Raw genomic sequence first — 23,686 nt, forward strand, 5'->3', positions numbered from 1 at the left:
ATGGTGTTCAGAAGTAGAACACAAAGAAGTACCAATCCACATTGATCTTAGTGTGTGTTCGTAAACTTAATCTTGAAGAGATGTTTATAAATTGGATCATTCCTTTTACTTCTTTCCCAATTATCTGAGCCTTAGCTTATTTCGAGTTGCTTCAAAGTTTTTGCAAAACTGCCTAACAGTAGACTATGGTAAAAAGCCTAAACGCAAAAAAATCCTACATAGTTTTTGAAAGTATGAACATCACCACAATATCAGTAGCTTCCGGACTGATTTGTGGTGATGGAATAGCAACAACATAGAAGCTCAATCCTCTCATGCTGGCAGCCTTGAACAGTGTGTTGTTAGATCCAACCCTGACACACTCCAAACTCCAAAGCGACTACTGCAGTGAAAGGCACAACATCTCTGCAAAAAAAAAAAAAAAAACTCACCATTCCAGTGTCCTTCTTCTGCTCCTCTTTGCCATTAAGATCTGAGGTTCAGACTTTTCAGAAAATCTCAGAAGTCAAAGTGACTTCATAAGCAACCATAGGAATTAACCCCCACCATGTTTCCTAAATGATACATTAATTATTCCTGCAGCTGAACAATTTATGATGGAGAGTCCCAAAGGGGACACACAAATCAATCCTGCATTTGAAAATTCTCCACAGAACGAAACAGAAGAACCATTTTTTTTACTCATTCGTTTGGGTAACTTTCCATTGTGAAAAAATGCTTATGAGACTAGCACAATGCAATAATTTGAAAGCAATCAGCACCATCCACCCGCATTTACAAATCAATAGTAATAAGCATATTGTAGATCACTTGCATCAATCTTATCTTAATGACAAGCATTCATCTTCTACGATATGTCTAAGCAGCAAGGGTGAACAATTCTCAGAGTCAGCCACAGTTTTGGTTGAATCTTCTCTTGTTTTGCCCCACATCACAGTGTAGAATCCAAAACACAATATCACTGATCCAATGACACTGCCCACAACACATACATGCAAAACCTATATTCGTTATTACCGTGGCAGTTTTTAAGTTATGCAACATGAAACAGTGGAGCAGCGCTTTTTCAAAAACAAAAAAAAACATGAAACTGTGGAGACCAGAAATAGATACTTAGCATCTCAACAACCTAGAGTTGAGTTCTATCTTTCTCAATATAGGAAAAAAAAAAAACCTTCTGAATGTACTAGAAAGTAAGAAGAGGAAAGAGAGATAATACCTCCCGAGGTGAAGTGCATCACTGAGGAATATAGCACCCATGGCAACTGCAATTGCAATAGACAATGGTCTAAACAAGGATACATAGACAGGACCCTTTAGATGCAGACCCCATGTGTGGGTAAGCACACTGAATAATGAAGCAAAGACTCCCTGAAACAAAGTGTTTAATGCCAGCCTGAGCTTAAAACATAATCAGCAATGGAATCAGGTTATAAGATTTTATCCTCACCGAGTATATGATTGCAGCGAGGGTAATATCTGGTTTTATCACCCAAGAAGTCAAGTTCCTTTCCGCCAGTAAACATATAGGTGCTGAGACTAGCGTTGCAAATAAGTTGTAGAAGAAGACTACTGTTATTTCTTCAGGGTATACCTCCATGACCAGAGTCTGAAACCATATAAAGCTTCCGTATTTAGAAAGAGCACCAACAACTCAGAGTATCTAAATGTTTGTACCTGAACAATATACCAGACTGAAACAAAAAAGAACTGTGAAGCAAGCAAAAGGCCACCGACTATCCAGCTTGACTCTGATGAAGTCAATTGCTGGTGAAGCGAACTGGCAGGAGAAGATGCAGCAGATAGAACTTTTGGGCCTTTATACAGCACAACAACCAGAGCACCAGATATAGATAATACTCCGCCGATGATTTTAGCCTGAGTGGCAGAGCTCCTTAACACTACTTGTTCCATCCTTTGCAAGGAAGCAGAACCAGTTAGAGAGTTCATACCCAATAATGATAGTTACAGTAATAAACCACGAGGTGGAAAGTGAAACCTGAAGATAACTGCTAGGGTGAATGTGAAAGCTGGCGTGAGATTGCTCATAGCGGAGGAAAGAGTAGGAGAACTTTGTTCTACACCTTTAAAACCAACCATCTGCGCCATGCACCTGTTCCTCTTAAGTCAACAAACTAAAAACACAAAAACCATTAATCTAGAAGCAGGAGTTATATTATTTACCCGAAAAGCCCTAGTAAGAACATCTTGAAGAAGATAGGAGACTTGGCTGAAGGTAAATTTTTAGATCTGCATATAAAAAGTAAGTTGATCATGTTCTTGAAAAAGTTTATACTTAAACAAAAGGTGGGATCAAGTACCTTCCGAAGATGAGGGAAAGTGGAAGAAGCACAAGTGTTGAAGCAGCGTAAGAGTAGAAGATAAAGACATAGAAGTTCAGTCCTCTTAACGTTGCAGCCTTGTACAGTGTGTTTGAGCCAACAGTGGAACACTCCACTGCAAACATTGCAGCAAACGGCACAACATCTCTGTGAAAGTATCTCCACGCTACTGTATCTTCTCCTTTTCCTCTCATGACAGATTCGATGTCTAAATTCCCAGAAACTGTCTGATGCGATTAAAGTGTGGGCAGAGAATCAATCATTTGGTTGGTGGTCAGTTCTATCATGTTTGCTAAATGGTCATAAATTTATTTATAAGTGACGACTTGACCAAATACTTCACACCACATATTAAAAATATCTCTCTCTCTCTCTCTATATATATTTTTTAAACAACAACTTGACCAAATACTTCACACCGGACAAGGTTCCAATTGAATATTTAATACCTTCAGCTTAATCAGCTAACTGAAGAAATTCTCAACTTCCATTTCAGTGTTGAAAACTTCAAAAATCGCATAACTACAGAGAAAACTTTTCAGATAGATGTATTGGCCCATGTCATTCTATTAACATTCATCAGCAGAACCAGTTAGAGTTACATACTTGGTAATAAGATTGATAGTAACAAGCATAGCCAAGGAGGTGTAGCCTGAAGATAACAGCTAGGGTGAAGGTAAAAGATGGTGTGAGGTATCTGCTACATTAACCTGATTCTCCCAAAATCTTGAAGAAGAGAGGAGACATCTTCATGACCTACATACATGTTAAAAAAATAAACAAGTTCATTTTCTTGAAAAGGCGCATCAAAGAGTAGATGAACAAAGATCAATTACCTTGGAAAGATGATGGAAATTGGAAGAAGGATTAGTGTACTTGTTGAAACAACACAAGTGTAGAAAAGATAAAGACATAGAAGTTCGTTCAATCCTCTTAAAGTAGGAGCCGTGTACAGTGTGTGCTTGACACAACCACCATGGCACACCTCAACACACACCAAACGCCACAACCAACATCTCTCTGTTAAAGTACCTCCACGCCATTGCTCTTCTCGTGATTTGGTGATTTCAAGTGTTACGAAAAAATCCGGTTCTGTAACAATTTCATCAGATTCATCTTAGCTTAAGCCCAATTGTAGTACAGACAATTTCTAAACGCATCAAATTCAAGAGCAATCAAATGTCATCTGACGAATCATACATTATCGCTGACCTTTCGACTGCTCCAGGAACACAAAATAACTTATTCAAAGCAACGGATAACGGAGTCAAGAGCTCACGTGGGGGTCGCCTGTGCGGCGATTTGACTATTTCGGTGCTGCCGATGACCGTCGGAAGAATTGATCCGACGGTTAGATTTTCAGCTGTAGATTTTGATCGTATTTGTTCAAACCAAATTACTAGGGTGGAGTAAACTAAACCAAACCAAATTATTCAAAACAAAATCGAACCGGAATTTGTTCGTTAGTTGAATGGTTTAATAAAACTGAGAACTAAACCGTAACCAGTCGCGTGTCCGCTTATCCAACGGTTAGATTCGAGTAATATACAATTGGGCTGGGTGGTCCGGCCCATCATGGACCTAATATAAGAACAAAAACATAGGAAACCGTCGTTTTTTGTCTTTAGAGTTGACCATCAGACAGACACCAAACTCGCTCATCCATGCACGTGGGCCCAAGTCTAAAAGCGTTTATTTAATTTATCTTTTGTTTTTATTTCTCTTATAATTTTTCAAAGCTTTGAGTACTTTACTACATGTTGTTTTCCAACTTTGCCTCGCACTTCGTAAAATTACATCTTCACTTTGTCATTTTCTCCTAGTCTTCCCACCATTAAAGCTCAAGAAAACGAAAGGTTAAGAACTAATAGATGCGATAGAGATAGAGAGAGAAAGATATAGAGAGAGAGTTCCTTTTACTCTCTTCTTCCTCTGCAAATCTGACAGAAGAAGAGTTCATTTACTTCACGGGAGTTTCAACCTTTTTGTGAGAACCTGGATGGGCCTTTAGGTGAGTTAGTGTTTGCGTAATCTCTGTTTCTCTCGATGTTGGTGATGTTAATGATAAACTCTTCTTCTTCTTCTTCCTCCACTTAACTTGGAGTTGTTCTTGTTGTTGTGTCTCACTTCTGTTTTCTGGATCTTGAAATTAAAGATCTTGTTACAAAGATGTATCGGGTTCGATTCGCAATTGAGCAAAAAGACGGTACCTTTGCATACCCACCACCGTTTTACAGAGACCCAATTCTCCCTCCGCCGTCTCCGCCGCCCCCCTCCGGTAACAGAATCAGCCCGGCGGTTCTCTTCGTAATCGTCATCCTAGCCGTCTTGTTCTTCATCTCCGGCCTTCTTCATCTGCTCGTTAGGTTTCTCATCAAGCATCCCTCTCCCGCCTCTGCTTCAAGGTCTAACAGATACCCGGAGATCTCGACCAGCGACGCTCTTCAAAGACAGCTCCAACAGCTCTTCCATCTCAACGACTCTGGTCTCGACCAAGCCTTCATCGACGCCTTGCCTGTTTTTCACTACAAAGAAATGGTCGGTGGTGCGTCCAAGGAGCCGTTCGACTGCGCGGTTTGTCTCTGCGAGTTCACTGAGAAAGATAAGCTGAGGTTGTTGCCCATGTGTAGCCACGCTTTTCATCTTAACTGTATTGATACTTGGCTTCAGTCTAACTCCACTTGCCCTCTTTGTCGCGGCACGCTCTTCTCCCCTGGCTTCTCCATGGAGAATCCCATGTTTGACTTCGATGATGTAAGAGAAGAGGAAGAGCGTGTTGTAGTAGCTGAGAAAGCTACGGAGATTCAAGAGATTGTTGTGGAGAAAGGGGTTTTGCCGGTGAGGTTAGGGAAGTTCAAGAGGCTTGACAATGTTGGTCGAGGACAGGAAGATCATGTAGGAGAGACTAGTAGTAGTAATCTTGACGCGAGGAGATGTTTCTCTATGGGTTCGTATCAGTATATACTTGGTAACTCGGAGCTTAAAGTACCCTTTTGCAACGATAGGCAACTGCGTTTGAAACCTCAGGACAAAGAGTGTCAAGATTCGTCAGCTGAGGAGAAGAAGATGAGTAGTGTTGTGGCTAAAGGAGAGAGCTTTTCGGTTTCAAAGATTTGGTTGTGGCCAAAGAAAGATAAGTTCTCTTCAGATGCTCAAAGGAGGTTGCCTTCTTCATCGCTTAACGTTGATGATCTTCCAAAACTTCCATGGATGGAAGAACATAGGAAGCTGGAGAACGGTGAAAGGTAGTATCGTTAGCTCATTTTTTTTTCAATCCGGACCATTGGTAAGTTTAGGGTTTACTGATTATATCTTGGTGGGGGGGTTTGGCAATCATCTGTTGTAACATAAATTTATTAAGTTTATAAGAAATTTGTATTGCATCTTGGTTGTTAATGATATGAGATTAAAGTTTAATTAGGCATGCTCAACAATAGTGGATTCCAAAGACTCTGATGCTTTAGCTTTATTTTTTCTTCACTTTAGAGTCACTGGTTCTCTTTTCTTCTTCTTTTCAATATACTTTCCTTTACACTCTCAACAAATTCACTGTTAACTTCTTTTGAAGGATATACATGGTGGTTCTTGATGTTCACTTTTGTATATTTTCTAGCTTTCTTTATAGTTTTTGGAAATTTTAAGTGCTATACACTCAATTACGTATAGAAAACAAAACTATAGAACTTTTTGACTTGTGTTCACACAAAATCTAGTCTTTGGTTTAGGTTAAGAGTTTTTGGCTCTTTGTGTCAGCCAAAACAAATATGAAATTTTGCATAACCAAACTACCTTTTGAGAGTTTGAATTTCAAAAGTGTGTGGCACTAATGGTTTATGTTGGTTGTTGTAGGGTTGGTATGTTCTTTGACCCTTAAAAGAAATATACCATCACCAACTGGATCTTGAGTGATACCCAATTAAAGAAAGAAAGAAAATAGAAAATCCAAAAGAAAAAAGTGAGAAATTAGAACTCTGATGTATCCATGTATCTTGTACTATGAAATAATGATAATTGTGTTTTTACTAATGTTTTAAAAAGAGAAATTGGCTTGGATAGCCATGAAATAAAGCATAATTAGGTATCTGACTATAAAAGTTATCTCTATTATTATTATTATTATTATATATACTATATTACTTCTACTTATCGGTTAATAATTGTATACATTTCTTTTTCTTCATTTATCTACCACATTATTCTTCCAGTCCACTATCACTTTCTGTAAAAAAAATTCAATCATTTGGATTTCTATCTATCATCGTAACTATTGTGATCATTTCCTTCACTTATTAATCAAATCTATAATCTTCATTTTCATATTTTTCTCATCACATCCTTCAAAACAATCACCATCATTTTGATATCAGTCATCACTTCTTCCGCCGTAACCACCGTCACTACTATGTACTGTTGTACTATACTATTTAAACAAAATGCATTATGTTATTTCGTTATTACTATTCTATTTTAGTAATGATTTGGGTCAGGGGTTATATTTCAGGTTTAGTGATTAGTGTTTTGGATTTAGGTTATGGAAGGTTTAGGTTGTTACTGGCGTTAGCATTACTTCATTTTCTGTAATCATATGTATTTTAAAATTTGAACTATATGTAGTATGCTCTTTGTATGTTGTTATTTTATTTTAATAATATTTTACTAGATGGTTGTCTGCAAATCTGCAGATACAAATTTTGATATAATATAATATTTTGTGTTTTCAACCTGCGATAATATATTTTAATATTTTAAAACCGAAAGGGAAATTTTGTAACTAATTTTAAACATATTTAATTTATTAATACTTTTAAAATTTTTAAATAGGATTTATGTAGTATTTAGTTTAAAAAATTTTTACATCTTTTCCAAATCAATATTTCATTAAATTGTTATATAACATTATTGTTAGAACATATATATATATATATATATATATATATATATAATATATATAACTTAGTTGGTTTGTAGATCAAATTTTCGTCCATAAAAATTATTAAAATCTGAAACATCAACTAATGTGACAAATAGACTTACACTTGCAACTAAAGTATAAACACACACAAAATTATCAAAGAAGAAACAAAACTAAAACTATATATATGTGAATTCTGTTGATTTAATAAAAAGTTCAGAATATAAAAAATTCATAAATTTAGGAATATAATTTTATTCATAATATTCTTTGGATTTTTTATTGTTGATGTAATTTTTCTTGTTACTTTCTTTTAGATAAAATCAAAACAATTTTTTTTGTTTTTATTAAGAAGAAACAAAACTATATATATGTGAATTCTGTTGATTTAATAAAAAGTTCAGAATATAAAAAATTCATAAATTTAGGAATATAATTTTATTCATAATATTCTTTGGATTTTTATTATTGATGTAATTTTTCTTGTTACTTTCTTTTAGATAAAATCAAAACAATTTTTTTTTTGTTTTTGAGATTTTGAAATTTCTTTTGAAAATGATGAACTTGTAAGAAAATAATAATCCACGATTGATTCTGATTTGATAACATTTATAACCTCTTAGAAAGGAAACTATACAATTATAAATAATACATAAAATATTTAATTTTTTAAAATTTTATGAATTATTTCTCAGAAATTTTAGAACCATTATAAATAGTTTCATAAATCTTTATAAATATTTTCATAAATCTTAATAAATGGTTTTATACCTCGAGAAAATATTTTGTTATCAATGATCAATAATTTAAAATCTTAACTTTAAATAATTTTATAAAGATTTTATAAATACTTTGTAAACTCCTATAAATAATTTTATAAATTTTTTTAAAACTTATGTGATGATATAAAACCTATTAACCATCGTAGACATTTTGTAAACTCCTATAAATAACGATAAATTCTTCTTTATAAATGGTTTTACAAATATTTATAACATTTTGTATAGATATTTATATATTGATTTGTAAGCTCTTGTTAATGATATAATAATCATTATTCATGATTTAAAACCTTAAGACGATTACCAAATATTTATATAATTATATACTATTATATATCTGGTATAAATCATTAATGAATGAATCAATATAAATGACTTTAAGTTATTAAATATATATATATATATATATATATATATATTAATCATCACAAATGACTTTAAACTATTTTAAATAATTAATAAACTCGTTATATGATGCATCAATAGTTATTATAATATTTTTTATTAAAATTATATTTTATATATTATATTATGACTTATATAGAAAAATAAAGTTTTTACGAGTGTTTATAATAGAAAAATAAAGCTTGTATATTAGTTTTACTAACAACTTTTTAACAACATATTTCATATAATTTATAAACAGAATATTAATGAAAAATGGAATATGAAGTATTATATAGAATTTCCATATTTGATACCATTTGGATAAAACTATGTAAATAGTTTAACAATTAACATTAACTAGACCTGGACCCGCCCGACCGGGCGGGTATTAATTATGAGTTTTATTATGTTGTAAAAACCCGATTTGTTGCTAGTTTATGATATATAATATATAAACGATATTACAATTTTGACAAATTAGTAATATATTTGAGATCAATGAATTTAATATGGTTATTCAATCGTATATTAATTTTTATAAATTTGGATAATGTTATTTGTTATTTGTTTATGCCAAAAAAAAGAAAAGATATAATGTTAATAGTTTAAAAATGAGTTCGAAAATATTTAGGCAAAGTTATAAGTAACCACTATTAAGTGTAATATTATATCTATATTAATCATCTATCTCTATTATTACTTAGGATGTGAAATTTTAAATTTTATTATGACATCATTCCCAGATCATAAAATATTAACTGAGTTAATTAATTAATTAACATAAACTAATCGGGTTTTGTTTTCCAAAAGATCTATTATTAACCCGATTTTTGGGCCATTATTATTTAGTCAAAATAAGGTGTTCTATTGGCCCATATCCCTTTCTATTGGCCTATATCCTCCTCTTGTCGACAAATATTTTGTAACCGTTCGGTGTTTGAAAAAAAAAAACCAAAGTTTCTTTTATGACTTTCGGTGTTCTCTAGGCGATGTAGATGAAGAACCAGATAATGTCCGGTTGAAATCACATATTCTCTAAGGGAAATCCTCCTATGGTGAAGAAATAGCGAATCTGATGATTTATCATTACGAATCAAGGTATGGAGTAGCTGAATCTCTTTGGAAAGAATAAGATTTTTTTTTGTTCTGTTTGAAAGGATACTGTTTGACTTTGTAGATCCAAAAACGCAGAAGATGAATAAAAAACTCGTTAACAATTCAGAGGAAGAAAGTAGTTAACAACTAAAAGAAAGAAGCAAGGAGGGTTGTTCGAATGGGGAATCTGATTTCATGAATCATTCGAAGATCTGCATGTTTAATTTACAAATCAAGGTATTTCTTTCAAACCTTTGATCTTGTTTTTTTATTTGTAAGTTTTAATTGGACTATGTTTTTTTTATCTTGGACTATGTTTTAAAAAGATTGTTTGTGATTCCAGAATCAAAGAAGATTGAATGTTGATTTGCGTGGTGAGAAAAGACCCAAGAGAAAAATCTCAACATGATTGAAGGAGAAACTAATTGTTCTTTATTCAAGGTTAGCTACTATTTTTTTGGGTTCGGTCCTTTTCTGTGAATTATATACTCTCATAACTTCGTAATTTTGTCTTTCTCCTGTATTTAGGTCGACAAATACATCTACATAGAGTACTTCATTATTCGGACATAAGATATTGTGAATAAGATAGAAGCTAAAAGAGATGTGGGCGATGAGGCAAAGACACTTTCAGCAGAAAAGATAAGTATGATGTCATCTATCAAGTTTATATATCGTATAGTATATATACATATATATATAGAACATCTTGTAACAATTAGTTTCACCTTTCCATACCTTTTTCAAACAATTTGTTTTTATGTACAGGAACTGATTAGATTTTCTTCATCTTGTTTTAATAGGATAAAGATCATTAAAGTGGTGAGACGTGAAGAGACAGGACTGAAGTTTCACTTCAAGTTTCTCTTCACGGATGAACGAAAACGAACATCAAGGTTAGTAACATTTTGACTCTCTGTATATGAGAAATTAAGTGTCATGTAGGATTTCAAATACACCATTGAGTTAGATTTTAGTTTACTGTATAGTATCGATTGAATAATAATGCATATCTGGATAGTGAAAATCTATATTATTAAGTGTAATAACAATATATTCTCACAGTAACAACTATTAAGTGAAAATATATATACTCTCATAATTTATGCTATGTCAATTAAAACTTTAACTTTGTAATTTTGTTTTTCTCCTGTTTTTAGTTCGATAAATACAACTACATAGGACCAAATTATTCGGACATAAGATATTGTCAAATAAGATAGAAGCTAAAGAGATTTGGGCGATGAGGCAAAGACACTTTCATAGGAGAAGATAAGTACAATGTCATCTATTAAGTTTATCTATATATATATATATATATATATATAACATATTATAACAATCAGTTTCACCTTTCCATACCTTTTTCAAACAATTTCGTTTTATGTACAGGAACTGATTATATTTTCTTCATCTTGTTTTAATAGGACCAAGGTCATTAAAGTGGTGGGACGTGAAGATACAGGACTGAAGTTTAACTTGAAGTTTCTATTCACGGGTGAACGAAACCGAACATGAAGGTTAGTAACATTATTACTCTCTTTAGATGAGAAATTGTAGAGTCATGTAGGATTTAATAGTAATGCATATCTGGATAGTGAAAATTCAATAGTTTCAAGAAAAATCCAATGTAGCTTGTAAAAAATCAAAACAAATGAATTGTTTAGAGAATAAACTTATTGAAACAAAAAAAATTCAGAACAATCATGAGTCTAAAACAGACATCGCTTGAACCAGTCTTCTTGAACTCCCTCTGTGTCTGAATCATGATGAAAACAGAAAAAATAATTTTAAAAACAAATCACTCAATCGTGCATGTAGATATAAGTCACATACCTGATCACTGAATATGTCAAATATTGTTGAAAATCTGTTTGAAAACGACATTCATAGTTTTGGTCTGAGGTTTGCCATCTTTGTCCACAATCAATATCTTCAAACTTTTTTTAGATGTAACCCTTGAAATACCAACATAGAGCTGACCATGTGAAAACACGGGTCTTGGGAGAAAGATACCAACTTCAGATAATGATTGACCTTGACTTTTATTTATAGTTATTGCAAACGCCACAGCCAAAGGTAATTGCCTTCTGCGCATCTTAAATGGTAATCTCGTGTCCGATGGTGTTATTAACAACCTAGGAATATCAACTGTCCGCCCCACTTTTTCTCCAGTTATGATCTTTGCTCGAACCATAAAATCCATTAGTTCAGTGATCTGAAGTCTTGTTCCATTCATTAAACCAGCAAGGGATCAATGTTTCTTAAAACCATCACAGGACATCCAACCTTCAGTCTAAGGCTATGGTTTGGCAAACCAGAAACCTTGATAGTGTTAAGGAAATCTGGGCCTAGTGCTTCATTGCTTAAAGAAATTTTATCTGATGGATCTATACTATCTGCACTAATATAGATCTTCTCCTCACCTGTAATAAAATAAGTTTAGCGTTAGAAATGTATTAGAAACAACTTAATCTTTTAAAAACTTAGGCATAACTCGAATCTATAGTAACATATTAGAAGAATAAAAACATACCAGCAAGTCTATCCAGCATGTACTCGTTAAGCATATTAACATCCTCATTTGTTGGACACAGTATAGCTCTTTGTTGGAAAAAAATAGGATCCTTGTTTTCCTGAAGGGAAATAGAATCACCGTAAACAGCTTTGCTGATTGCTTCTATAGGTTCGTCTGCGTCAGTAATCAAAAACTCAGGAGGAATTTCAATCTCTGCTTCGCCATCATTAGGCTCGTTAATTTTGCCATCCCCAACTTTTAGTATCCACTCTAAAAACTCCTTAAGATCCTTTGCATCTTCAACTGACAAACCATCTGATAACAATCGCATATTCTTGGTGAGTTTAAGCACTTTGCAGTGTTCCCAAAGATATGATGAATTCAGCGCAGCCAAAACAATTTCTGCTCTTCCAGCTCCATTAATCACAGGGAGAACCTGTCTAAAATCACCCCCAAAAACAATGACTTTTCCTCCAAAAGGATTGTCGCTATTGTTGCCCATGATATTAGAAAAACTTCTGTCTAGTGCTTCAAAACAAAACTTGCTCATCATTGGCGCTTCGTCCCATATAATAAGTGATGATTCCTTCACCAAATTAGCCTGATCAGATCCATGTGATATAGTACACGAAGAAAATTCATAAGGATTTAATGGAATCCCAAATCTTGAATGAGCAGTCCTACCACCTTGTAACAACAACGAAGCAATGCCACTGGAAGCAACGTTTAGCACAATATCACCTCGACTTCTAATAGTTGCAGACAGTAATTTCCACAGAAATGTTTTCCCAGTACCACCAAATCCATCAACAAAGAACATTCCACCTGTTCCATTATCCACAGCCGAAAGTATTTCATCATATACTTTTTTTTGCTCGTCTGTCATTTTCTGGCAGTCTCGATCAAGAGTTTCTAGCAGTGACTCACGTGAATAGTTTCTTTCATCAAGTATCAACACATTTGAATCCTCAACCCTTGTCTTTGGCAGTTTTGGCATAGTCTCGAATTTTGCTAGACAAGTACCATTACGCTTCAGAAGATTGTCAATCTCTTGCAATGCATTTTTTTTTTTTCTTCGTCACTTATCAATAACCCTACAAAACAAAAGCGGAAGTCAAAAAAATACAAAGCAATACTTACATGACTCGGTTTTTTTTTATGAATTTGAAATAAATATCTGCAGATTAATATTACCTGGTTGGTTGAAATATTTTCTTCGGTTATACTCAATATCTTCCGAGAGGCACTCCCATGTATGTTCCCAAACAACCTCTGGCATAGATAAACTGTCATTCATCAGCATCATAACAAAAATTTGTCGAAGTTCACTTGCTGTGCTTTCATAACTCCTCCGTAAAATATCATCAATGTACTCCTGATCATCATCTAGTAACCCACAAGCAAAACATGCTAGCTTGTAGCTAGGGTAAAGAACACCTTCGTATGTTTTAAAGTCGTCGTAACAGGTAGGGCCTTTAACGATGTTCAACAAAACCCTCAAAAAGTAAGCATCTTCTTGTTTCCGCGGAGCATAGTTAATCCTCCCAATGCTGAAACCTCTTTTTCTCCTGATCCACTTCTTCTGCTTTTTGTTATAAGTAAAGAAGTTTGGTATCTGCGCATAGGTTAGAGTTCTTGCAAGTTCATCAACCTTATTCAGCTCAAACCACGCCAGGAACATTGTATTCTCGATCAGTTTTCGACTGACCACAGCTTTGAGTTTATCTTTCCCCTTGAAGATAACTATTTGTTTCCCAGGAAGATGAAATTGTAGTTTCTCAACTGAACAACTCCTATAGTGAATTGGAAATTTAAAAATTCTCCAAGTCCCTTCACAAGCAGAAACATATCTGCAATGACAATAAGCAATAATTGAATACAAAACTCTCTGATTATAGAATGTTTAACGAAGTAGATTATAGAATGTACCTGCAATCAAAAAATCCTTGATTTCATTCCTCTTTTTCTGAAGACTTTCTTCACTGGCATCTACAACATTTCCGCCTCCATTTGCCAATATACTGTCCACAATATGAGCAGGCGGTTCGACAGCTACTGTTACCCGATCTTGGCCTTTATTAATGTACTTAAATAAGTACTTAATAGAACCAGCTTGGTTGCACCACTCTACATTTATGTGTGCTCTATAACCAAGCGATAGCTGCTTGTTGTAAGGAATAACATATCGGTTATCACATCTAAACCCATTCTTCTCAACAAAACTCGCTGATTGCTCACGCCTTCTATAAATAGGAAACCCTTCTTTATTAATCGTGGTCTTCTCAGCAAATGATTTTGGGTATGACTTTGAACACAATCCATTCTCCATACATGGAGAATTCATATTAGCAGCTCCACAAGGACCATGGATCATCATATCTTTAATCACATCATAGAGCTCTGGTTCTTCCACCTTGTTAGGTATTTCTGCAGATATAATCTTGTCGATGTCGTATGTGTTGGGAAGCTTGCTGGTCGGGTGAAGAAATAAGAGAATGTGGGCATGGGGTAGACCACGTTTTTGGAACTCGATAGTATACATTGCTGTGACAAACAAATGTAAAAAATAAAAACAAACTTAGTGATTCAATTGAAACGAATTTAAGAAAAAAAGATGTAGATAGCTGAGTAGGTGAACTTACAAGCGACAGTTTTTCCAAGCATGTTCTTTCTTGTTAAATCGTCCATCAAGGATTCAAGTTTCATCTTGAATAGCCTACAAATAATGTCTGGTCTATCCTCTGCTTTTAACTTCCTTTTTTCAGATACCTTGTGATCTCTGGCCATTTAGGATTGCATGTAAAAGTAATGAACAGATCAGGAAATCCAAAATGCTTACATATGGTCATAGCATCCAAGTAGTTGTTCTTCATATATCTAGGACTCCCGACAAAAGAAGCTGGCAATATGAATTCATTCCCTTGCTCATACATATCAACCATTCCAGCATTCTCAGACTCCTTTATAGAATCGTAACTATCAGACCGTAGTGTGGACTGGTTGAACTTCAGATAGCGTAAGCGGTTTGATTCAATAGTTGTGAAGGCATCCACAATGAATTGCTGAAAAAGTCGTCTAGCATGTAAGAGACAGTGAGACTCATCCTTACGCTCATGTAGACGATAAGCAAAGAATTGCCTCATACTGATATTAGCCTTCTTAAGTTTTTTCGATGCTGCTGTCACACCTTTCGCAATACCCAGTCTGAATCTGTCTTCTCCATGGGTAAACAATAAAGGATACTGCAGTGCAAGATAGGAAGCATGAATCTCGTTTATCCTCTGAAGCTTCCCTGATTTTCTCTGAAGAACAATATCTCTGATATTCATATCTAGATTAAAATCACCAGGAATGAGTGCAGCAACTTCAGAAGCCGTGGGAGTATTATAAGTTCTTCCATCCGACAAGCGATCACTCACAATTCGCATATGAAAAGCATCATTAGGATCTGTCCGAAACCTATCTTTAGCTGATCTGAACTGCTTCACATAAGGATTGACTTCATTTAACATCTTCATCAATATGTCAATAACTTCGTCCTTGAGACTATCTTTCTTCTTAGTCACAAACTTTGCTTTTCCTTTGCTGTAAGAAATTAAACCATAGATATAAGAAATAAAAAAAAATATCTAAACTGTTATCTAAAAATATGAAATTCCGAAAAGTTTAATGATCAAGTATACTGGGAGCTGGTGGTTTTAAATTACCTCAAACAGTTCACCCTGTTTTCCACCTCATGTTCAGTGTCAACTATATATAGTTGACCAAACTTGGCTTCATTTCCTTCATTTGGTTGTAGGCTTCCCATAAGATGATAATTCTCTCCTTGAAGCACCAACATAGAAGGTCCCTTTCCCTTTTGAACAGATCTATCAACTTTCCCCCCAAGGGAAGTAAAGGAAAAAGACATGTTATAAGCCCTCATATTCTTTTGGAAATGCTTGCTTAATTTGTCATCTCCTTCCATTAGTTTTTTCAGCACCAGGGGTGGTTCTTTTAGGAATGGTAACTTCACTTGACCTTGCATACAACATAGTGAAAATGTAGGAGTTGAAGTATTTCTTCTTCTGTTCAACCTTTCCCCATACCACATGATAGCTCCACAGTGCTGGCATGAGTAATCAGGATCGCCCTCATCCAAATATTCTGCTAAGGTGCAACATATAATGACATGTATAAACCATTTGCTAGTTAGAAAAGCTCTTAACATGAAAATAATTTAGAAATTGTTTCTTGAAAAATACCTTCTTCTTTTGGTTTAGTTACAACCTTAGTTGACCTCTCTTTATGTTTTTTCGTGCGTTCCAAAATGGATTTCATACAAAATGGTGGTGGAGCATACGGATCAGTGTCTGGTCTAGCATGAACCTCTATATTGTCTGCTTCAGTTTCAGAATCTGAACTTTCTTGAGAACTACAATCGAAATCAAGCTCACCTTCAAGATCGGACATACCTAAAACACAGTAATGAAATATTAACTTAAGCAGTAAAGGTGTGTGAACTTATGTATTTTCTTTACACGTAGAGATTAGTACCTCCAATAAAATCATCGGCAAGCAGTTGATCATCCTTTTCAATATCACGATCTATGGATGTCTGTGTTTCTTCGTTTCCATTAGATATAATATGTGAAATATTGGTTATATCATTCAAGACAGAACATGGAGGCTTTCTTCTTCTCTTTGAATTCTGGATTAGAGGTGTTGTAACTCGCGCATCTGGGCTAAATCCAACTACATAATAGTTTAGGCAATTATTAGTAAATAAACATGTACATATAGTGTTTATGTAAGTCTTAAGTATAGTTTAACTTACAGTTCGTATTAGTCAAACAACTCCTTTCAATTGTTGAACTCGTTGGTTGGTTTTGGGTCAAATCCACACCTTTTTGGGGTATCACAGAATAAAATAACCATTTTAGAACTACCTAGAGAGATAGGTAACTAATGTAGAAAGGCTTATATAAAAAATATACTTACCAAACAGACGGATTGATGGTGTGCGGGGTGAAGCCAAATCATTGCTCTGTGGAGTATTTAATGGATGAAAGGTTGATGAAGATGGTGAGGATCCGATATTCTGATAAACCCTACTAAAAACATCTGTCAATGGCACATTAGAAACAGAGCAATCACGAAGTGGTATAGCTTGGTTCTGTAAGGCTGCACGACTTATTCCTCTAGCCGAACTACTACTCGGAGGAAGATTTTCATCTCCACTGCCACGGAGCCCCCCTCTTTTCCTTTTCATGATAAGCGGGTAGATGTGGCGCTAGGTTTTTTAGATAGCAGTGTTTGTTTAAAGTGATGATTGTGATTGCGAGTCAGTTGGTGTAGGGAATAAAAAATGGCCTTATTAGGGTTAATGTCGTTTATGCATATATTTATTAACCTTTGAGTTTTATCAGTTGATAAGATTAAAGGACATAATATAGATTATAAGTTAATATATCATAATCTCTTGAAAATATGCATTTTGGATGTGTAATATTTTTAACTTTTATGCAGGAGAAACGCTGTAATAGGGTGTTGCAATATTGAATAGCGATCAATTGGGCCATTAACGATATTCAAAAATATAAGGTAACCAATCCGCATCCTATAGGAATGTATTTCATTGTATGAGTTGTTTGGTCTGTTAACTTATTTGATGTGGGTATGCTAAGTTGATTGGTTAGCTAAGTTAGTTGATGAGATTTTGGATAGAAAACAATAGAGAATGTAGTTGATTAGTGGGAAAAAACCAATAACAAATAACCCTTTATCTAGAAAATAAAGGATTAAATAAAGTAAACTGCAAAATAAAATATCCTTAAAGAAAAAACCAAACATTATTCAAAAAACAACTGCAGAAATTAAAAAAACACTAAAACCAAAAAACATAGGTAGTACTTCCGCTTGTCTCTCACTCATCGATCTTGACTTTTTCAGTCTTGACATTGGAAGTGCACAACTTCTTTGAAGTAGATGTTATGTCCACCAATTCTGAATCATTTTCTTTTCTTTTCGAGTATGGAGTTAGACAATCTTCTGATGCTGCATGACTGTCTCCATCCTGCAACATCACCTATTGCATAGAAGTAACAAACAATTATGCAACAAACTTATGTAACATCATACTGTATATTTAATGTTTTCACAAACACGTACCACACCAGAAGACAAAGTCGATGAAGATCCTTCTATAAGGGTTATTGGCTCTGATACAGTTTCAATTTTCTGAACAATATCTCAAGACCACACCTTAGAAACCTTATAGATCTCGGCTCCGGAATCCGAGGGACAGAGTCCAAAACAGAAAGATTTTCCAACCAAATCCAATATTGGTTGAGGCAAATTTTCAGGATTTTCAATCTGAAAAGCATAATAAATTAATTTTATATATGAAAATAAAAGATTTTTATTTTACAAATGTATACACATAAACTTGCCTCATCATAAGAACCATCCCACAACTCTTTAGCTTCAAAACCGATGATCATTTTGGCGATAGAGCCAAACAACACCAGTTTACAGTTTCCAGAGTCATCATCAACAATCAAATGTAGTTTGAATCTGCGATAATAATTCAGCTCATCAGGAAAATATATAATTATCTTATTGATAAATAAAGTAGTTAAAATCTTACTTTGGAATCACATTAGAAACGTTGGCACGACACTCAGAACAATGGAACGTAGGTTTATTAACCTTCACAGAGGGAGACCTTCTGATTCTAGTAGCAATTTTGCTACATGCCTTACATCCAAAATAGTACCATGACCAATCGGTATCAATCCTTTCCACCAAACATATGATCTTTACGTTCTCGAGCTACAATTAGTGGTATCGATTAGTATACATGAAAATTAATATGTGATAAAATCTTATTTTAAAAACAAACCTCAGCAGTTTCCTGTAACTCAGAAATTGGGATGATGCCAACATCATCCCAATCATCAGCACCTTTAATCAGGGCTATTTCCGCATCCTGATTTTCATTCCCACCAACAGGAAGCAGCTGATTTATGAGCCTGTGCAGAGATTTTTAAAATGAAAATATTAATAAAGTGAAACAAAAATGACTAAGTAAAAATAAATTGGAGATTATTTTACTTCTCTTTGAAATCCATTGCCTCAGCCATAGTTGGATTGAGATACATTACCGATGCATCAAATGCATTTGTTATTTGAACTTCACCTATATATATACATACTAATGATTGTTAGCATTTTTGGAAAGTAGCATTATATTTGGTATTAAATAAACTATAAAATTTTCATACCTCCAAATTCACCGATCTTAGCAAACCTTATCACACAAACAATGTCTTCACCAACATGTTTTTCAACATGATGCTCCATTTGCTCAGCATAACGGCCCCACAGACAACATGCCAAACTGTTACCACTGTTTTACACACATAAAAAAGATAACTTTATATTGAAGGCAATATAAATTGAGATGTGGCCTATTATAAAGCGTAGACATAAATACATGTTGTCTCTTAGGCGAAACAAAATCCTTTTCCTATCCTCATTGTGGACTGGGATGATCTGAACTTCACCAATATCAAAAGCTTGGCCTATTATGTCTGTGAAAATAATGAATTCATCACGTTTGACTAAAAATATAGTATACAAAAAATATAAAATAGAGCATAGTTAAAATTATATACCGACAAGACATTTAACATCAGCACTTCCATTCAATATCTCTTCGTAGCTTGTTAGAGATAAAAAGCTGCTATCGTCCGTAAGAGTCGAGTCTGCAAAAACAGTAGCGTTTGTGATATTCATCTTATAGGCCAGTTTTGTTGGTTTGTATTTGCCACCAGTTCCAGATATCTTCATGTTCTGCATAACACGCCATTTTCCAAGAGTAAGGTTTCGTTGAACTCGCTTCATATGAGTTCTCTTGCACGAGCACTGAATCTTAGCACCCTAATAACAAAAACGATTGTATAAGAAATAAACAGTTTTATTAAAGAAAATTATAATCAAAATACGCAGACTATAGAACTAACTGTTTCATCTGCTAACACCATCTCTAATGTTTCATCAGCGTAAGGTGGGTTTTGTATCCATGAGTGAATCAATTTCACTTGAACACGCCACGCATCCTTAAATGGTTTAAGTTCGCTGACTGCATCAAACCTATTTTTCCCAGACATGTTTTTTGTGAGAAGGTTTGCAAAAGAATGTGTAGATGTGTATGGTTAAGTTGAAGTCGGGTGGAATATATAGTAGAGGGTGTAAACCCTAGGGGAGAAAAAATATCTTTGCCTAATTTGCAAGGCAAATATTAACGATAATTAATGAATAGAATATTCCGTTGATTCGTTTTTATCGTTGCAAGTCATATGATGCCATAATCAATGAATATAATATTTTGTATCTTCTTTGTTATCATTAATATCCAAAAATATAGGAGTGAGTAAGATTTCTTGTGTGTTAGTTTGTATTGTGTGCGCCATAATATATTTCTTTTAGGATTGAGTAAGATTTCGTTGGTGTTAGTTTCAATTGTGTGCGATTATATATTCTATTTTCCTTAAATAATTGGTGTTAAAATTTTGAAATAGGAAACGATAAGATATTGTGCTTCTTATGCAAGTATAGGCGTAAATGTCGTCAGATGGTAGATTCTCTGGTTGGTTAAGAATTTTTACTATTATTAGTTACGAAGTTATTAAACCAATTTTAAATTTAAGATATAACCACTCGTTCATCTTTATAATAGTAAACAAATTCTTTATAGTTCTGATGAGCTGATCTTAAATCCTAATTCTATGATTTTCATACATTTTACATTATGCATATAGACCAATGTGTCTTGACTTTTGATCTGGAACTATAAAAATCGATGGTAACTAATATTGTGGTTGTTTAATATGGCAGGCGTAATGTTATTGGTAAAGGAAAACATGGCATAGTTGGAAGATGAAGTACATTGATCATTTAATTATTAGTTTCCTTCATCGTAGTTTGTTAGCGTTAGTTTAGGAAAGTGTCAAAATGTGGAAAAGACATGAATTTTTACGCAAAGACATTATTAATTTTCAGTGGCATTTGCTTGTAAATAAATAGGAAAACTAAGGGCATTTCCATATGTGTACTTCTATTTTAATAAAGTAGATTGATTATATGATTTCTTTTTTATATTTGATTAAAATAAATAGAAATTAAAAATCATCGACCAATGAAATTATAAGAAGTTTTTTCAGACTGCATGTATGAGTGACACGTCATCAGAAGTCAATAAAATGACTTCTCATTTAATATATATGAAGATATTATATATTATTTGCAAGTTTTGATATTTAGGTTATGGTTTATATTTCTTTTTACGGTTGGGGTTTATATTTCATTTTAGGAATTAGTGATAGTATTTGAAGTTTAGTGTATGGAATGTTTGGATATACATTAAATTATTTTTTAATTTCATTAAAATGAACTATACCATTTAATGTGTTCTATTTTATTTATATAAGATCATCACTATCATCTGGATGATATAATCATATAACCACCACAATTCTAACGACACCTTTTTCATTTAAGTGATAGAGTGTCACCGTCAACCAGCTTTGGAAAAGGAGAAAACCGGATGGAAAAGAGAAAAAATGCTAGGAGATCTAATTATGTCAACGTCATTGCTATATTTTTAATTTTATCCTCAAAATTGACTATGACACAAGTTAACCCTTTTAAAATCTGTCTAAATGCCAAAAGGAACTATTTAAAAAAAATCCAATTTATTTAAGTCAACTGGTTTAAATCATTGAATCTTAATTAATCTAAATTAGTAGAAATTGTATAAAACTGGATTGTGACTGATTTAGTTAAATCATCTCCCCATCACTTTTTCTATAAATAATTAATGATTGTTTTTTGTACAAAAAAATAAATGATAATAAATGATTTTTTATCTATAATTTTCTTTTTTTTTGACATCAATTTTTTTTCTTAGTGTAAGTTCACAAGTTTGTTTGATTTTTCGAAAAAAATATATCTAATTTTGTTATTTTATCAAATTAGTTTTATAATAAACACATAATTTTCCTAAAAACATGACTCTAAATATAAAATATTATTTCATTAAATAAATATATAATTTTTGAAAGCCTAGGCTTAGTCTAGCAACGAATAATCGCCTAGGTTCAAATCATATACAAAATGCCTAATTACCATCGTGGGGAGACCGACGAAACTTTCAGGAATTACATTTTTGCCCAAAAGTTTCTTTATTTTCAAAGAAGTCATTGGACATGTTAAACCTATTTATTTCTATTATGAAACTATTATTTAGGCTAAACTTTGTTTTATTTAAAGAGGTTCGGAGAGAAGATCAGAACTCTTCAGCGATTGATTGGAACTCCAGTATTTTTTTCTTACCTTTCTTCTTTATGAAGTTATATCAGATTATGATTTGTTTTCTTTTTACCATGTTTGGTAATTCACTTGTTAGATCTAAAGATTATCTAAGGTTTTGATTAACTTGTGATTGATAGATCTGCTAGAGTAATCCATCAGTCTCCTTCATTAGGATTGCTCTTATTGCTAGTTCTTATGATTATTCACTAGAACCAGATCTCAGGATAATTTAAATAAAACGAGAATGTAACTGATATCCTGATATGAATTCTGCTGAGCTAAGTTGATAGGAGCAACAAAATTTGGTTTAGATAAACTTAGTGAACACATCGAATTGAACCTTAATGCTTGTCTAGGTAAATCAGTTGCACAATGGGAGTTGGCCTCGAGGATCTAGATTTAGATAGTTGTCGCATCAAGAGTTGGACAACTTATAATTAAATTCGAGTTTTAGAATTGAGCTTTAGTAAACATTTAGAAACCATTAATCAAAGTTTGATTGCATGTTTGATTTCCCTTTGGTCTAGCGTTTTTCCTTGTCGTTTACAAATCGATAACTTATTTTGTTTACTTTATTGCTTTCTATTTCTGTTATGGATTTACATATACTGTACATGATAGTGTACGAACAAAACTTGGGTTCACCCCCTGTGGTGAACTCTCAAATTCACCTCAATTGTTAGCACAAATCAAAGTGCCATGTAAGATTAATGAAAAAGAAACAAAATTAAAAAAAAAAGAAATAAATAAAAAGACGTAGACTAATTTTTTAACACCATCCATGGCTTCTTCTTCATCATCTACCCAAATATTGAAAGCTTCTTTATCATCCACACAGAATATTGAAATCTTTGTTTGTCAAATTGGTAAACCCAAAACATGAAATCCTAAATTTTGGGTAAATCCTATAAACTAAACCCTAAACCCTAAACCCTTGGATAAACCCTACACCCTTGGATAAACTCTAAACCTTTGGAATATCTTTTTACCCAAGGTTTAGGTTTACCCAAGGGTTTTAGAGTTTACCCAAAGGTTTAGGGTTTAGTATTTAGGGTTTAGGGTTTAGTGTTTTGGGTTTAGATTTAAGATATAAAGGCAGAGGATTGCAAACACCTATTTGACAAATAAAGTTTTCAATATTCTGTGTGGATGATAAAGAAGCTTTTAAAATTATGTGTTGGTGATGGAAGAAAGAAGCCAAGATAGCGTTACAAAAATTAGTCGACGTATTTTTTACTTCTTTCTTCTTTTTTTCTTTTTAATTTTGTTTCCTTTTTTTACTAATCCTACATGG

At 33.5% G+C, this 23,686-nt stretch overlaps 2 protein-coding genes and 1 long non-coding RNA gene across 4 annotated transcripts; 2 read left to right on the forward strand and 1 right to left on the reverse strand.

Annotated features, from left to right (window-relative positions):
- Positions 1-81: 81 nt before the first annotated feature.
- On the reverse strand, positions 82-3,681 carry LOC108853708 (WAT1-related protein At5g40240). 2 transcript variants are annotated; one of them, XM_057009093.1, is made up of 10 exons: positions 3,543-3,681; positions 3,179-3,434; positions 2,949-3,098; positions 2,322-2,569; positions 2,185-2,250; positions 2,000-2,113; positions 1,678-1,915; positions 1,451-1,609; positions 1,220-1,371; positions 852-1,001 (listed from the first exon to the last, which is right to left on the reverse strand). In XM_057009093.1, exons 4-10 carry the CDS (start codon positions 2,534-2,536, stop codon positions 959-961), a joined length of 987 nt encoding a protein of 328 aa, XP_056865073.1. In that variant the 5' UTR covers positions 2,537-2,569; positions 2,949-3,098; positions 3,179-3,434; positions 3,543-3,681; the 3' UTR covers positions 852-958. The 2 variants fall into 2 exon arrangements, with proteins under 2 accessions (XP_018482641.2, XP_056865073.1); XM_018627139.2 differs by lacking the exons at positions 2,949-3,098; positions 3,179-3,434; positions 3,543-3,681 and having other exon boundaries at positions 82-975; positions 2,322-2,617.
- Positions 3,682-4,124: 443 nt separating this feature from the next.
- Positions 4,125-6,465, forward strand: LOC108848650 (RING-H2 finger protein ATL46). Its single transcript, XM_057009094.1, has 2 exons — positions 4,125-4,353; positions 4,498-6,465. Exon 2 carries the CDS (start codon positions 4,512-4,514, stop codon positions 5,589-5,591), a length of 1,080 nt encoding a protein of 359 aa, XP_056865074.1. The 5' UTR covers positions 4,125-4,353; positions 4,498-4,511; the 3' UTR covers positions 5,592-6,465.
- Positions 6,466-10,920: 4,455 nt separating this feature from the next.
- On the forward strand, positions 10,921-21,080 carry LOC130511500 (uncharacterized). Its single transcript, XR_008944981.1, has 3 exons — positions 10,921-11,038; positions 17,545-17,619; positions 20,917-21,080. It is a non-coding gene; the product is annotated as an uncharacterized LOC130511500 (long non-coding RNA).
- Positions 21,081-23,686: the final 2,606 nt, after the last annotated feature.

The sequence above is a fragment of the Raphanus sativus genome, chromosome 4 (assembly GCF_000801105.2).
Source record: "Raphanus sativus cultivar WK10039 chromosome 4, ASM80110v3, whole genome shotgun sequence".
NCBI classification, from domain to species: Eukaryota; Viridiplantae; Streptophyta; class Magnoliopsida; order Brassicales; family Brassicaceae; genus Raphanus; species Raphanus sativus.

Coding starts and splice junctions, on each gene's coding strand:
- LOC108853708 (XM_018627139.2), bottom strand. CDS start 2,536: ATGAGAGGAAAAGGAGAAGATACAGTAGCGTGGAGATACTTTCACAGA. Junction 1,916..1,999: donor ACCCTAGCAGTTATCTTCAG/GTTTCACTTTCC, acceptor TTCCTTGCAAAG/GATGGAACAAGTAGTGTTAA. Junction 1,610..1,677: donor CAGTCTGGTATATTGTTCAG/GTACAAACATTT, acceptor ATATGGTTTCAG/ACTCTGGTCATGGAGGTATA.
- LOC108848650 (XM_057009094.1), top strand. CDS start 4,512: ATGTATCGGGTTCGATTCGCAATTGAGCAAAAAGACGGTACCTTTGCA.